This window comes from Bactrocera tryoni, unplaced genomic scaffold, assembly GCF_016617805.1.
Source record: "Bactrocera tryoni isolate S06 unplaced genomic scaffold, CSIRO_BtryS06_freeze2 scaffold_25, whole genome shotgun sequence".
In the NCBI taxonomy this organism is placed as follows: domain Eukaryota; kingdom Metazoa; phylum Arthropoda; class Insecta; order Diptera; family Tephritidae; genus Bactrocera; species Bactrocera tryoni.
Window position 1 is genome coordinate 26,923,413 of NW_024395977.1, and position 16,406 is coordinate 26,939,818.

Sequence of the window (16,406 nt, forward strand, 5' to 3'; positions counted from 1 at the left end):
ATATAGTTGCCGAACACAGTTGGCAAAAGACCGTTGGAGAACACAGTTGGTGAAAACAGTTAGCGCAGAAGTTGGCAAACGCAGCTGATCATATATTTTTCAATTCATTCATTCATTTTTCAATTAATTGTAACTTAATTATAAACAACATTTGTTAATAAACATTATAATCACTTTTTACATGTATGCACTCTCTCTCTTCCATCTCTCGCATCTTTTACTACATAACTTATTGAAGTAACGTACAAAGCAAAAAAGTTTGCATATATAAATGATCGCAGAACAAGTGAAATAACGCTAAACAGCACAATCAAATGCTCGCAGAAATTGCCGTATGTATGCATGTATGTAGGTATGTAAATACAGTGTCAACTTTATTTACTCTGTTTTACAGTTACTTATTTTGCAGCAACGCACCGTTGCTTGAATTGCTTTTCTTATTGTCTTTGTACTTTTTTGTAACAAAGCACATTGAAAATAAAAACAGAACGCTCTCCGTAAGGAACATCCAAAAACCAATAAAATCAAATATTAAGATGTAATGTAGTTTTCATGAGTGTCTGCGAAATACTTGCTGGTTTCTTCTAACTTTATTGTATTTATGATCTTATTCTGCAAAGGGTAGAGTAAAATTGGAAATTTATTGTCTTTAAATCAAAAGGTAAAGATTAGATTTAAGCGAAACTAATTTTGTTAATAATAAATATATGGTTTTTACAATAAAAGCTTTCAGAGATGCCAAAAGCAAAATCTCAATTATTTAGATCTTCATCAAATAGACGGCAAATTCAGCTAAGACGAAATGAGACGGACGACGAGAGTGCAAATCGCGTAGAGAATGTAAAGTTGCAAATGATGCAGAATAGACAAGTGGCGATTGCTTTCAAATCAGCGTTTAACTATAGACAGGATTGTAATTATTTGGACCATTCCCTTTTATTCATTGGTCGAATGAATGGCATTTGCAATTTTTGTAAGGCTAAAAAGTGGGTGAAAGAGGCACCAGGTATGTGTTGTAGCAAGAGCCATGTAAAACTAATAGATATAGGTGAGCCTCCGCAGACAATCAAAGCGCTCCTTACAGGCGAGCATCAGTCGTCCTGTCACTTTAAAAAAAATATAAGAAAATACAATGGTTGTTTCGCTATGACTTCGTTTGGTGGTAATGAAGTTAGGGAGGGTAATTTCATGTCATGGACAAGTTAACCACGTTATTGGGAGTTTATTGCCAGCGCCGAACACAACACCAAAATTTTTGCAAATATATTTTTCGTCCGAAGAGGAACAACTTTCTTTACGTCAAAGTGCTACACCAACTCTTAAACGAGACATTTTGAAATCAATTCAAGAAATTCTTCGAGCAAATAATGTGTAGGTTGGAAGTTTCAAGACATCTACAGACCGTATGCCCACTAATTCGAATAATTATAAGGTTGTAATCCATGCGGACAAGCGCCCCGCTAATGAACATTATGGCCGCTATAATGCCCCCGTCATAGATGAGGTCGCAGTATTGATGGTTAACGAAAATTCTGGCCCCCATGATATTATTTTACATTCACGTGACAACACTCTCCATAGGGTATCAGAACTTCATCGTTCATATGATCCCTTGCAGTACCCTCTTATATTTTTGAATGGTGAGGACGGTTATTGTATTAATATACCGCAAACTTGTCCAAACAGTGGGGCGGCTATTCCACAAAAAACAATTTCGTGTATGCAATTTTACGCATATAGAATTATGGTAAGGGAAGATAGCTTTAATGCGATTCATAGGTATGGATATCTCTTCAACCAATACTGTGTGGACATGATTATGGAAACGCTGAATTTTATACGAGGACATCAAAAGACGTTACGTGCAGAAAATTATATACACCTAAGAGATGCGGTTAACGAAGATCGCAACCCCGAAAATATTGGCCAGTTGGTAATTTCGCCTTCTTCGTTATCTGGCTCACCTCGATATTTGCATGAACGGACACAAGATGCACTCTTATATGTCCGTCATTATGGTAGACCTGACTTATTTGTAACTTTTACATGTAATCCAGAATGGAGTGATATCAAAAACGAATTTTTTCCAAATCAACGACCATGTGAGCGTCATGACATTGTTTCAAGAATATTCCATATCAAACTACATCAACACATGAGTATAATTACTAAAAAAGAAATTTTTGGGAAAGTTAGGTGCCATATGTTTACAGTTGAATGGCAAAAACGGGGTTTGCCTCACGCGCATATTTTAATTTGGTTAGCAGACAAAGTTCTACGAGATGAAATGGATCGGATTATATCAGCGGAAATTCCAAATAAAGAAGTAGATCCTTTGCTGTATGATATTGTTACTAAAAATATGATCCACGGTCCATGTGGGTCTAATAACCCATCAGCACCCTGCATGTCGAATGGGCGATGCTCAAAAAGATACCCGCGCGGGTTTCTGCAGCATACTCAGATCGGAGAAGATGGATATCCAAAATACAGGCGAAAGTCTCCAGCGGATGGTGGAAATACCCATTTGCTTGCCTCTGGGTACAATGTCGACAATCAATGGATTGTTCCATATTGCCCCGTTCTTTCCAGGTGTTTTTCCGCCCACATCAATGTAGAGTACTGCCATTCTGTGCAAGCAATTAAATCCATTTGTAAATATGTCAACAAAGGCAGCGACGCAGCGACCTTTTCTGTTCAGAACAATAAAGACGAGGTGCAAAATTTTTTTAATGGACGATATCTAAGTAGATCGGAGGGTATTTGGAGGTTATTGGGATTTTCGGTTCATGAGCGTTTCCCAACAGTTGTACATTTATCTATTCACTTAGAAAATGGACAAAGAGTTTACTTCACACCGAATAATGTTGAACACGTGCTACAGCAACCACCACAAACAACTTTGACAGCAATTTTTTCCCTTTGTTCCGTTGATAATTTTGCAAAAACTTTGTTGTATTCTGAAGTACCCACATTCTACACCTGGACTAATAAAAAATGGCAACGTAGAAAACATGGACAGAATGTCCCTAATCATCCCGGTATTAAGCGAGATACTGCGTTAGGAAGGGTATACAAAATACATCCCAATTACTCAGAATGCTTCTACCTTAGACTATTGCTGCATCATGTTCGAGGACCGACATCTTTCACTGATTTACGGCGAGTAGATGGTCAACTATATTCAACATATCAGGCGGCTTGCCAAGCACGACAATTGCTACAGGACGATAGCCACTGGAAGAAAACATTGTTTGATGCCACCATTTCTGACAGCGCATGCAAAATGCGAGAGCTTTTTGCGATAATGCTTATTTATTGCGAAATTTCTGATCCGGAAGGATTATGGAATTTATTCTGCAAAGTTTTATGTGCAGATATTTTACATAATATGCGCGAGAGTAGTAATGATCCTGAGATGGAGTTTACTGATGACATTTTTAATACAGGACTAATTTAACTTGAGAATTTAGTTTTCTCTTACGGAGAAAAACACCTAAAGGATTTCGGTTTGCCTGAACCAAATCCAAGTAACTCAAACTTAGACCACATTTGTTACACGCGGGAAACAACGTATAATACCCATGAGCTACAGCAATTTTTACTAGCAAATGAACCAAAGCGAACGTCAGAGCAACGAATAATATACGATAAGATCATTTCAAGTGTGGATAAAAATATGGGAAATGTTTTTTTTATAGACGCGCCAGGAGGGACAGGCAAAACCTTCGTAACTTCACTAATTTTAGCTAAAGTTCCTGGGGAAGGCAAAATTGCTGTTGCTGTTGCAGTTGCTTCTTCAGGTATTGCTGCTACTCTTCTGTGTGGAGGAAGAACTGCTCATTCTATGTTTAAGCTACCACTTAGTTTGTTACCGGAACAAAGGTGTACTTGTTCGATCAAGAAAAATAACCCTATGGCCGAAATACTTCAGAAAGCATCGCTAATAATATGGGACGAGTGCACAATGTCTCATAAGTGTCATATCGATGCGGTCGATATAACTCTTAAAGATTTAAGATCTTCGCATGCGGCAATTAAAACTGACCGCCAATATGCGAATAAATCTTTGTGGAGCTGTACCATCCAATCGGTTTGCAGAGTTCCTACTTAAAATAGGTAACGGTTGCAAATCTGTCACCAAAGATGGTTATGTAATAATGCCAGATATTGCAGGAACCTGTGTTAGAACAGTTGACCAACTTATTGATAACGTGTATCCAGATATTATTAATTTGCACCACAAGGACTCTAAGTGGTTATATGAGCGAGCTATAATTCTTCTTCTTCTTAATTGGCGTAGACACCGCTTACGCGATTATAGCCGAGTTAACAACAGCGCGCCAGTCGTTTCTCCTTTTCGCTACGTGGCGCCAATTGGATATTCCAAGCGTAGCCAGGTCCTTCTCCACTTGGTCCTTCCAACGGAGTGGAGGTCTTCCTCTTCCTCTGCTTCCCCCGGTGGGTACAGCGTCGAATACTTTCAGAGCTGGAGTGTTTTCGTCCATTCGGACAACATGCCCTAGCCAGCGTAGCCGCTGTCTTTTAATTCGCTGAACTATGTCAATGTCGTCGTATATCTCGTACAGCTCATCGTTCCATCGAATGCGATATTCGCCGTGGCGCAAAGGACCATAAATCTTTCGCAGAACTTTTCTCTCGAAAACTCGCAACGTCGACTCATCAGTTGTTGACATCGTCCAAGCCTCTGCACCATATAGCAGGACGGGAATTATGAGCGACTTATAGAGTTGAGCTTTTGTTCGTCGAGAGAGGACTTTACTTTTCAATTGCCTACTCAGTCCGAAGTAGCACCTGTTGGCAAGAGCAATCCTGCGTTGGATTTCCAGGCTGACATTGTTGGTGGTGTTAATACTGGTTCCTAAATAGACGAAATTATCTACAACTTCAAAGTTATGACTGTCAACAGTGACGTGAGTGCCAAGTCGCGAGTGCGACGACTGTTTGTTTGATGACAGGAGATATTTCGTCTTGCCCTTGTTCACTGCCAGACCCATTTGTTTTGCTTCCTTGTCTAGTCTGGAGAAAGCAGAACTAACGGCGCGGGTGTTAAGGCCGATGATATCAATATCATCAGCATACGCCAGCAGCTGTACACTCTTATAAAAGATGGTACCTTCTCTACTAAGTTCTGCAGCTCGAACTATTTTCTCCAGAAGCAGGTTGAAAAAGTCACACGATAGGGAATCGCCTTGTCTGAAACCTCGTTTGGTATCGAACGGCGGGGAGAGGTCTTTCCCGATTCTGACGGAGCTCTTCGTGTTGCTCAACGTCAGTTTACACAGCCGTATTAGTTTTGCGCGGATACCAAATTCAGACATCGCGGCATAGAGGCAGTTCCTTTTCGTGCTGTCGAAAGCAGCTTTGAAATCGACGAAGAGGTGGTGTGTGTCGATTCTCCTTTCACGGGTCTTTTCCAAGATTTGGCGCATGGTGAATATCTCGGTCGGTTGTTGATTTTCCAGGTCTAAAGCCACACTGATAAGGTCCAATCAGTTTGTTGACGGTGGGCTTTAATCTTTCACACAATACGCTCGATAGAACCTTATATGCGATGAAGGAGGAGGCTAATCCCACGGTAGTTGGCGCAGATTGTGGGGTCTCCTTTTTTATGGATTGGGCATAGCACACTTAAATTCCAATCGTTGGGCATGCTTTCGTCCGACCATATTTTACAAAGAAGCTGATGCATGCTCCTTATCAGTTCTTCGCCGCCGTGTTTGAATAGCTCGGCCGGTAATCCATCGGCCCCGCCGCTTTGTTGTTCTTCAGGCGGGTAATTGCTATTCGAACTTCTTCATGGTCGGGCAATGGGACGTCTGCTCCATCGTCATCGATTGGGGAATCGGGTTCGCCTTCTCCTGGCGTTGTGCATTCTCTGCCATTCAGCAGGCTGGAGAAGTGTTCCCTCCATAATTTAAGTATGCTCTGGGCATCGGTCACTAGATCACCTTTGGGGGTTCTACAAGAGTATGCTCCGGTCTTGAAACCTTGTGTAAGCCGCCGCATTTTTTCGTAGAATTTTCGAGCATTACCCCTGTCGGCCAGCTTATCAAGCTCTTCATACTCACGCATTTCGGCCTCTTTCTTTTTCTGTCTGCAGATGCGTCTCGCTTCCCTCTTCAATTCTCGGTATCTATCCCATCCCGCACGTGTAGTGGTCGATCGTAACGTTGCGAGGTAGGCAGCCTGTTTTCTCTCCGCTGCGGCGCGGCACTCCTCGTCGTACCAGTTGTTCTTTTGCACTTTCCGAAAACCAAGGGTTTCGGATGCAGCTGTACGTAAGGAGTTTGAAATGCCGTCCCACAGTTCCCTTATACCGAGTTTTTGATGAGTGCTCTCAGAGAGCAGGAGTGCAAGCCGAGTAGAAAAACGTTTGACAGTCTGTTGTGATTGCAGCTTTTCGACGTCGAACCTTCCTTGTGTTTGTTGGCGTGCGTTTTTTGCTGCACAGAGGCGGGTGCGAATCTTGGCTGCAACAAGATAGTGGTCCGAGTCGATGTTAGGACCTCGGAGCGCACGCACATCTAAAACACTGGAGACGTGTCTTCCGTCTATCACAACATGATCGATCTGGTTGGTAGTTTTCGATCCGGAGACAGCCAGGTAGCTTGATGAATTTTTTGTGCTGGAATCTAGTACTACAGATAACCATATTTCGGGCCCCGGCGAAGTCGATCAGCCTCAACCCATTTGGGGATGTTTCCTCGTGGAGGCTGAATTTACCGACCGTAGTGCCAAAGATACCTTCTTTGCCCACCCTGGGTTAAAGTCGCCCAATCACGATTTTGACATCGTGGCGGGGGCATCTCTCATAAGTGCGTTCCAAGCACTCATAAAAGGCATCTTTGGTCACATCGTCCTTCTCATCCGTCGGAGCGTGGGCGCAGATCAGCGATATGTTGAAGAACCTCGCTTTGATGCGGATTGTGGCTAGACGTTCATTCACCGGAGTGAATGCTAGTACTCGGCGACGGAGTCTCTCTCCCAACACGAATCCCACACCAAACTTGCGCTCCTTTATATGGCCACTGTAGTAAATGTCACAAGGACCTACTCGTCTCTGTCCTTGTCCCGTCCATCGCATTTCTTGGACGGCGGTGATGTCAGCCTTTATTTTCACGAGGACATCAACCAGCTGGGCAGCGGCACCTTCCCAATTAAGGGACCGGACATTCCAGGTGCATGCCCTGATATCGTTATCCTTATTTCGTTTGCCATGGTCGTCATCAAAAGAGGGGTTTCTCATCCGAGGCTATTTGTCGCTTTTCATTGGGATAGGCTTTTTACGTGGCGGGTCCCAAACCCAGCGCACAACCCTATGCAGGGGAAGTTTCGCCTTCTCACTTTAGCTCACCTTCGAACGGATGTTCTTAGGCTACCGAGAGGATACTTGGTCAGAGACCGGAAGTCGTGAGCTGCTTGAGTCATATGTAAAAGAATCGTTTCTGGCCACTCCCTAGTGAATGGCGATCAGAGAACTTTCCTCACTTGCGTGAACTTCTACACATGACCCCATCCTCCATAATTACTTCGACGAATTCCGCTGCAGACGAAATTAACAAAGCCGTTTGTCAAAGAATATTATCAGAATATCAAATTTACAATTATTTTGACGCAGTGACAGATGAAGGAGACGTTGTTCACTATCCAACGGAGTTTCTTAACTCTCTTAGTTCCTCGGGACTACCTCCATTTCAACTAGAACTTAAAATTGGTACGCCAATAATCCTTCTACGAAATCTTAAGCCTCCCATTTTATGTAATGGAACTCGACTGAAGATAATGCACTTGATGTCTAATATCATTCAAGCAAACATTTTAACCGGACCTGCAGCAGGCGAAAGCACAATGATCCCTCGGATACCAATGATACCTACAGATCTTCCATTTAGTTTCAAAAGAGTACAGTTCCCCGTTAAGACGTGTTTTGCGATTACCATTAATAAGTCCCAAGGGCAAATATTTAATACTGTTGGCATAGATCTTCGAAACGAAGTATTTTCTCACGGTCAATTATATGTGGCTATGTCACGAATTGGTTCCCCGCAAAACCAAACTGTTCTCATTTCTGGCAATGGAAATAAAACAAAAAATGTTGTATTCACTGAAGTTTTTAATAATCAAAATATATCATTTTTGGTTATTGTTCCAAAATACATAAATTATAGTATACCTTATTTCATATCTTGAATTAATATTTACTCTATACAATCCTATTTATTTTATCTAAGAGTTTTAAATTGTTACCTTTTTGTTATCTATTTTTAATTTTTCTGTAAAAAAGAATTTAATAAACAAATTATTTATAACGTTAATGAATTTAAAAGTGTTTGCAATTAATTCAAATATGGGTAGTAAATATTTGTAAGTCTAACATAAGTTACACATTATACTCATGTATGTGTGTTTACATGTACGAATAAAGGTATTCTTTTATTTGCATTTTAAACTACTTTAATTTCTTTCCAATACCCTCATCGTTTCAGTTTTTGCGGCGTAACAAAGTACGCCGGGTATTTGCTAGTTATATATATTATAACAGTGGGTGGGGGCTATGAACATTTTGACATATTTTACATAGTGTGAAGATACCCAATGTTGCTAATAGACATACTTATATTTCTAAGTCCCGATATATTAAATTTTTAGGCGCATTAAAATAAGCGTTTTTTTTGTAAAACGAAGTTAAAAATATAAATAAATAAAAATAAGAGAATTATTTAATTACAAACTGCTTTGTTTGACTCGGATGATTCGTCGGATGAGGAAAATAAAGAACAACAGCAAGCAAGAACAGTTAATTTTGAAAATATGAACAAGCATTGAAAAATATCGAAATTTGGGAAGGTGGGGAATTCGTTTTGATTTCGGTTAAAAAGTCACATAAAAGTTATTTTTTGTGACAATTCCAAAGCATGGATTTGTAGTGCGAGTCGTAACCTTCCTTTTGATAACATTGGTTTGATAAAATTCTACAAAAATTTAAAAGTTATAGCCATTGGCGCAAACAACCTGATTTTTCGATTTTGAAAAAAGGTGGGGAGTGTCGGGCCTGTAAATCGATTAAAACATGACTGTTACCGATGAAAAACGTTTATTTATCAATGGAAATGAAAGAGAGATTCATAAATAATAAGAAAAATAGGAATTGGCGAAAAAAATTATTCCGACTCGCAGTGGATGCAGGTGTACGTGTTCGGGTTCGGTCCGGCACACTTCAAGTGAACCCCTCGATCACAAACGATGCAATGGGCCGTGTTTTGACGATTCTCGTGCTTCGGCGTCTTTTTCTTGCAAATCGTGCAAAAATCGAAGTCCTCTTCGATATCGGTTTCGGTCGGAGACGGGCTTCTCTTCCGTGGCGTCTTACCGAGAACGGATGAAAGGTTGGCAAAGAATGCATCGACATTCTCTTTGTTGAATCGCTTCGCACGGCTCTGGCTTACTTGCTCTGGTGTTCGCAGTGACAAATTTTTGTGGCGTTTCATGAACGCCAACTGCCAATCCTTACTCGCCAGTTGATTGTCGTTCCATGGATCCGGATACGACGCGCCAACTTTCCGAGCAAATTCATACGCGAGCTTACGAAGCTCCATCAAACTAATTCCATAGTTGATGTCGCTGGCCTGGAGAATGTAGCTTATCAGCGCCTTCTCTTGTTCGATGTTGAAGATCTGAAATAAAAAAAAAAATTATTTATTATTCGATGAAAGAAAAAGAAAGAAACCAGCAGAACTCACTGTTTTTGTGCCCATCGTCGTGCTTTCAGCCAGCAAATTCTTCATTACATCGGCATTAGCAGTAGTAACGTCGATGCTCGCACCATCAAATGCTGCAATATAACGAATCAGGTTGGTCCTCGGAATTTTGTGTGCCGTCGCAGATTGTCGAACGCTGTTGTGATGTATTTTCACCGACTTGATCGCCTCCAAAATGTTGTCGAAATCAACAATTTTCTCTTGTTTGGGATAGTACCGCGGCATAATGACTAAAAAAAAATTTCGGAGCACGAAACTATCAGGAAATGTTGAAAAACTATTGTGTTGTTGAAATTCTGCACGAAAAATCACTTATACACGTCAAATATATGAAGTTATCATGTCAAATGTAAAAAACTATGTGGCCCGACATTCCCCGAGATTCCCCAAACGCTCATATTTGCAAAATGGCGGTGGATAATGAACACAATGTAAATTCGTGCAAAATTTCTTTTGTGTGTCGAAGGCTAAAGGCTTAACTAATATTATAAACATATTTACCTGGATGAATTTATTGGAAAATGTGAAAAAAAATCAACTGTACACAGAGTTGAAAAAAAACTTTCGGAGTGTCGAATTTCTTTTTGTTGTCGCAGAGAGGTTATAACACGTGTTCACAGATCGAGTGCTATATAGAAACTGAGCTTAGTATGAGACGAGCCGATGACAGTTGGTTGCAGCTGTCAACCTATACTAGGGAAAAAAATATCGCCCTGACCCGGGATTCCAACATTCCCCACCTTCCCCTATGATTGACGAAGTAATAAGTGAAGAAAATTACGGAGAAACGATTTAACTGAATGTTATAGAAGATAGAAAAGCAAAGTGAAAAGCAATGAAATGAAAAAACAAATCCATTATTTAAATAAAGTATGTACCAATGAAATTTGACAGAAGATTTCTGACGAAACCATTTTTTATGCGGCACAACCTAATGGTCCGCGATTAAAATGTCAGGGGTGTTGTGGAATCTGACAGTCGGAATAAGAATTGAAACCGATCAAAAAATAGTAGGTGTCATGAATTCCGATATTATAGGTTTGATATTCGAAACAGAATTTGTATCGATTTTGGGTGTCACGGAAACCAATTTTATCGGTTTGGCTATCAGAAACAAAGCAAAACAAATCAAGTTATTTTAATATTTCGAGTTATTTGTCTTTATTTCAATAAGGGAAAACATAAGTATAAAACACGAAATGTCTTAGTTATTGAGTTTTTGGAAAAAGACCGGATATTCAAAGATTTTAGATATACAAGGCGTAATTAACACCCAAATGCGTCTTTATTCATTCGAAAAATGATATCTCTTAAAATCTTCCTTTAATTCGGAATTTATTAAAAACCTTAAGTTCTCATCGAGTTGTACAACGGCCCAATTGAAGAGCACTTTAGAATCCCGAAAATCTTGAGAAAATTTAAGCAAAAGTTTTATTGCGTTGGTTTTAATCAACTAGATACGAAGAAGATTGCCAAATATGCTGAGTACATTTAAACTATAGGATCATTGTCCAGTAGTCATAGCCAAATGAAGCGGTACAATTCGGGAGCGAATTGGCGTGGATCCCAAAACTTAGGAAACAAATATGTTTTGGTCAAGGACTATTTCAAGGGGGTAACGAGGAATGGTCGTCCAATGGAATTATGTTCAGACCCAAAAAGGAATGTAAAAACGGTTTCAATTAAGGAGATGTACCAGATCTAATTAATACCAATAAAATAAGGAACGCTAAGGAAGCCAACATCATCCCAGTAGGCGAAATGGGAGACATAAATACTATGAGTTTGGTACTGCAAATATGTTTAATGGAGGCGATCAGACTTAGGTGGAGAGCAGTGTGACCAACACAGATACGAGAAGAAAATAAATAAATTATCAGAATCAACCAGTTAGATAAATTCATAGTTCCCAGAATGTTCGAGTGCTACCATGTAAAAAACAATTGTGATACAAGGATGGAGATGTACGCCTGGATAATGAGTAGTTAATCCTTAAGTTGTTGGAGTTAGGAATAAAGATACGTATCTTTTTCATCCTTATTGGCCTAAACATCGCTTATGCGATTATAGCCGAGTTAAATGCAGCGCGTCAGTCGTGCCTCTTTTTCTCTGTTTGGTACCAATCGAAGATTCCAAGTGTAACAAGGTCCTTCTCCACCTGGTTTAAAATGTTTTCATATATTCGTTCGACATGACCCAGTCAGCCTAGCCGCTCTCTCTTTATATGTGACCTGGTCTACGGAAAGGGGGCTCAGGTATCAAAAAAAAAGGAGAACAATTAATGAGATAACGAGAAACTGACGATTATTTTTAACAGCTTTTCCCAGAAAACTAGTTTTCGCACGTTAGCTCCCTGTTCGTAGACCAGGTCACATATGCTGAACTTCAGTCACTCACATTGAAAGTAGGGCCAACGCAAAACAAAATTTCTACTTGTAAAAAATTTGTAATGAAAAAAGATAGTCAACTCGATTTTTTTTATTTTATTACAAGAAATCTTACGGTTAAAAAACAACAATATTATATATTCAAAGTATCATAAAACAAAACGCATGTAACAAAAGCTGTACTAAGGTCACTTTTTCGACTCACATTGAAAGACAGGCAAACTGTATTTCTAGCAAATATAACAGTACATGTTCCGTTATATCTATTCCAAGTTTATAGGTCTGAAGATTTGTAAATTGAATATCGTAAGTCAATCAGTGAAGTTTAAGCAAGTATTTTTTAAATGTCTTGAAAAATTAAACAGTTTGCTTTGGATGGGCGCAAATTAGTCACGTATCACAATTTACAATTTTGTGAAGAAGAGCAAATCCATCAATGTCTTCTCACGAGTATAAATCGTACAGCTGACCGTTACATCGATTGCGGTATTCAACGTTGCAAATGAGCAAAGGACCATAAATCTTCAGGATAACCTTTCTCTCTACAACTCGTAACGCCAACTCATCAAATGTCATCGACCATGCCTCGCTAAAACCTTATATGCGATGTAAAGGAAACTTCCCTTTTTATGGAATGGGCAGAGCATTCTTAAATTCTAATCGTCGGGTACGCTTTCGTCTGACCATATTCTACAAAGAATGTGATTCTTTATCAGCTCTTCGTCGCCGCTTTGTTTGGACGACTCATGTAAAGATAAGAAAAAACTAGAACCGATTTCCCAGCATGAATTATAAAAAGATTTATTTTCATACTCTAATGATTTCAATATCCTAAGGTCAAACACAAGACGAGATTCATGATGGCGGTCTATTGGTGGTTTCAATTGTGCAAAGGAGTAAAGTAATTTTTAAGATCTTAGATCGAGTAGAGTTGAAATCCGGATGTCTGTCTGTCCGTCCGTCCGTCCGTGAAAGCTGTAACTTGGCTAAATATTGAGATGTCATGATGAAACTTGGTATACGTATTTCTCGACTCCATAAGAAGGTTAAGTTCGAAGATGGGCAAAATCGGCCAACTGCCACGCCCACAAAATGGCGAAAACCGAAAACCTGTAAAGTGTCATAACTAAGCCATAAATAAAGATATTAAAGTGAAATTTGGCACAAAGGATTGCATTAGGGAGGGGCATATTTAGACGTAATTTTTTTGGAAAAGTGGGCGTGGCCCCGCCCCTACTAAGTTTTTTGTACATATCTCAGAAACTTCTATAGCTATGTCAACCAAACTCTATAAAATCGTTTCTTTCAGGCATTTCCATATACAGTTCAAAAATGGAAGAAAACGAGTAATAACCTCGCCACCATCCATACAAAGGTTATGTCGAAAATCACTAAAAGTGCATTAACCGACTAACAAAAAACGTCAGAAACACTAAATTTTGCGGAAGAAATGGCAGAAAGAAGTTGCGCCCAGGCCTTTTTTTAAAAATTGAAAATGGGCGTGGCGTCGCCCACTTATGGACCAAAAACCATATCTCAGGAACTACTATACCGATTTCAATGAAATTCGGTATATAATATTTTCCTAACACCCTGATGACATGTACGAAATATGGGTGAAATCGGTTAACAACCACAACTTCTTCCAATATAACGCTATTTTGAATTCCATCTGATGCCTTCTCTGTATAATATATGTTTACATTATGATCCAATGATGATAGCGGAATAAAACTTTACACAAATACGGTATTGGAAAAATATGTAAATGACGGATAATGAAATAATGAAATGAGAGTATAAAATGTTCGGTGACACCCGAACTTAGCCCTTCCTTACTTGTTGTTTTATAAATTCTTTATCTGGAGTTCAAAAGAGAATTTCAAAGATGGAGAAGCTTTCAATTTTTATAATTTTAAATATAAATTGAAATTTCTTTATTTTAAACGTACTCTAATTTTTAATTGTACGATTCTGGGGAGTATTCCGTTTCGTATTCACCTCAAATATATTTCAATTTTCACTAATTTAAATTTCTTTCAATGTGTTTGACTGTTACTATTAAAATGCCAATATATGTATTTTATAGTAATGAGTCTTACATAACTCAGTGAAAAATATGAAAATTATATACCACCAAACCATAAGATAAACTATGTATTATTGAAATTGTGTAATATCCGAACATTTATTAAAACATAATTTATGTACACTGCAAGGCATTTAACCTTATACTGTCAAAATAAATACTTTCAGTAATTATTTTAATCAAGTCAGGTAAGCTAATTTCGGGTGTAACCAAATCAAATTTGATATCTTATAAAGTTATAAGCTTGGTACAGGTTTCGTTGCTATATTTTGACTAATATACTAATTCCATTAATAATAATTAATTAATTTCAGAGAGCCTTTCTCTAATTGCATTAATAATAATTAATCAATATTAAATAATGCAATTAGTATATTTATTTAATTAAACAACATTATTATTATAAATAAGTTCCGTCTGCTATGGACGTATAAATGTCTGAGTAGGCGCACGTTTTTAGAAGTTGTAGAAAAAATCCTTTTAAATTTAGCGCTAACCTCCGCAATTTCTAACAAAACTTGTGGACTTAATTTCATTAAAATATCTCACATTTTGACTAACATAAACAGTTTAATCATGAGAAAGTCAGAAATCACTATATGGGGTACATACTATATCGGGGCTGGATTGTTTGCATAAACTTTTGCTTTTATTATGTAGGTTGCCTTTTATAGATTTTCGGGATTACGCAACCCTAGTTTTGCAATCTTGCAACTGACAACTTTATCGTAAATTCTGACATTTTGGATGTTATACTCAGAACGTGACATACGACCGCTACTTGTGTTGTTTACAGTTACTTGAAATACTCATCTCAACAAAAATATGGAATTAACTATCGAAAAATTTCGCGCTTTTATTCTTACAACTTCCTACTTGGAAACACTTCTATGAAAACGTGGCAGATGGTGAAACGTGGATTTATGCGTATGGGCCCGAGAAGTAAAGACTGTCTAGCTGTTCAAGATGCGCCGAATCCAAAAAAACTTCATCGCGCAGGAAGCCCTTCCAAGCAAATGGATGCCTGTTTTTTTGGACAACTGCCTCTCACGATCAGATTTCAATTCAATATTGTTAAGATAATTCACCCACTGACCGGCATATTGGGCAAAGGATGAACCAGCTCAAACCACTTCTAAGGCCGATAGTCCGCGTCTGTTACTACCTCAATGTAGTTTCTGACAAGCCTTACCGGTGGTGGGGGGGGGGCAATGATAGACTTATATCGAGGGAGAATTCATTCTGATTTTTATTTAGTATTTTCATTATTTATATACTATTTTTTTTTTTTTTAATAATAATACCAACGATTACCCTCCTCCCGCCCAACCGACGCGAGGGGCGCAATCCGCGAACGAGCGGAATTAGCCGAGTCATAAAAGGCAAGAGAGTTTTAAGCGTTGCGATCTTAAGCTGCTCAGCTACAGAAACAAAAATTTCAACAGCCGAAATTAAGAATTAGATTAAAGTTTATAATTATTAAATGTTACTTGTTAAGAGTAGATAAAATAATTTTTTTAATGGTAAAGAGTGAGTCTGTTAGATCAAATGTGCTGGAATGAAAATTGAAATCATGACATATACGGCGGAATGGTTCGTTTAACTCAAAATTTGTTCTAGAAAATTCTAAAAACTGCCTGGTAGGGCGAGCGGGAACGTTAAAATTAATATCAGATAAGAGAGATGGGCTACAGACTGACCCATTCATGAGTTTTACAAGAAATATTATACCAAGCATCTCCCTACGACTAGCGAGTGTCGGGAGATTTATAAGTTTTAAACGGTTAATGTAAGGGGGAAGATTTAAACTGGAATCCCAATGCAAATGACTTAAGGCAAAAAGTAAAAAATGTTTTCGAACGGACTCTAACTTATCCGAATGGACTTGGTAACTAGGGTTCCAAACCACAGAAGCATACTCCAATATAGGCCTCACCAGAGATGTAAAAAGAATTTTTGTGGTAAGCGGATCTCTAAATTCTTTAGACCAACGTTTAACAAAACTAAGAGCGCCTTTAGCTTTAAAAACCGTGGAAGATACGTGAAGATTAAAATTGAGTTTGGGGTCCATAGTTACTCCCAGATCAACAAACTGCATACTTGCTCCAACCTAAAGTTTTGTATTGCGTATGAGGTAGGGTCTACAGC

The 16,406-nt window shown here is 38.7% G+C and overlaps 1 protein-coding gene across 15 annotated transcripts in view; it reads right to left on the bottom strand.

Moving 5' to 3' along the window:
* Positions 1–16,406, bottom strand: part of LOC120780668 (inositol polyphosphate-5-phosphatase A) — a 530,962-nt gene that overhangs the window by 310,000 nt on the left and 204,556 nt on the right. The window contains exon 7 of one of the 15 annotated variants that reach the window (XM_040112931.1): positions 8,328–9,698. The exons of the other annotated variants lie outside the window; for them this stretch is intronic. Coding sequence (XP_039968865.1) covers positions 9,186–9,698 — 513 coding nt within the window. The 3' untranslated portion in view covers positions 8,328–9,185. Of the gene's footprint in view, positions 1–8,327; positions 9,699–16,406 lie in introns of those variants that run through there. 15 annotated transcript variants of the gene reach the window in all.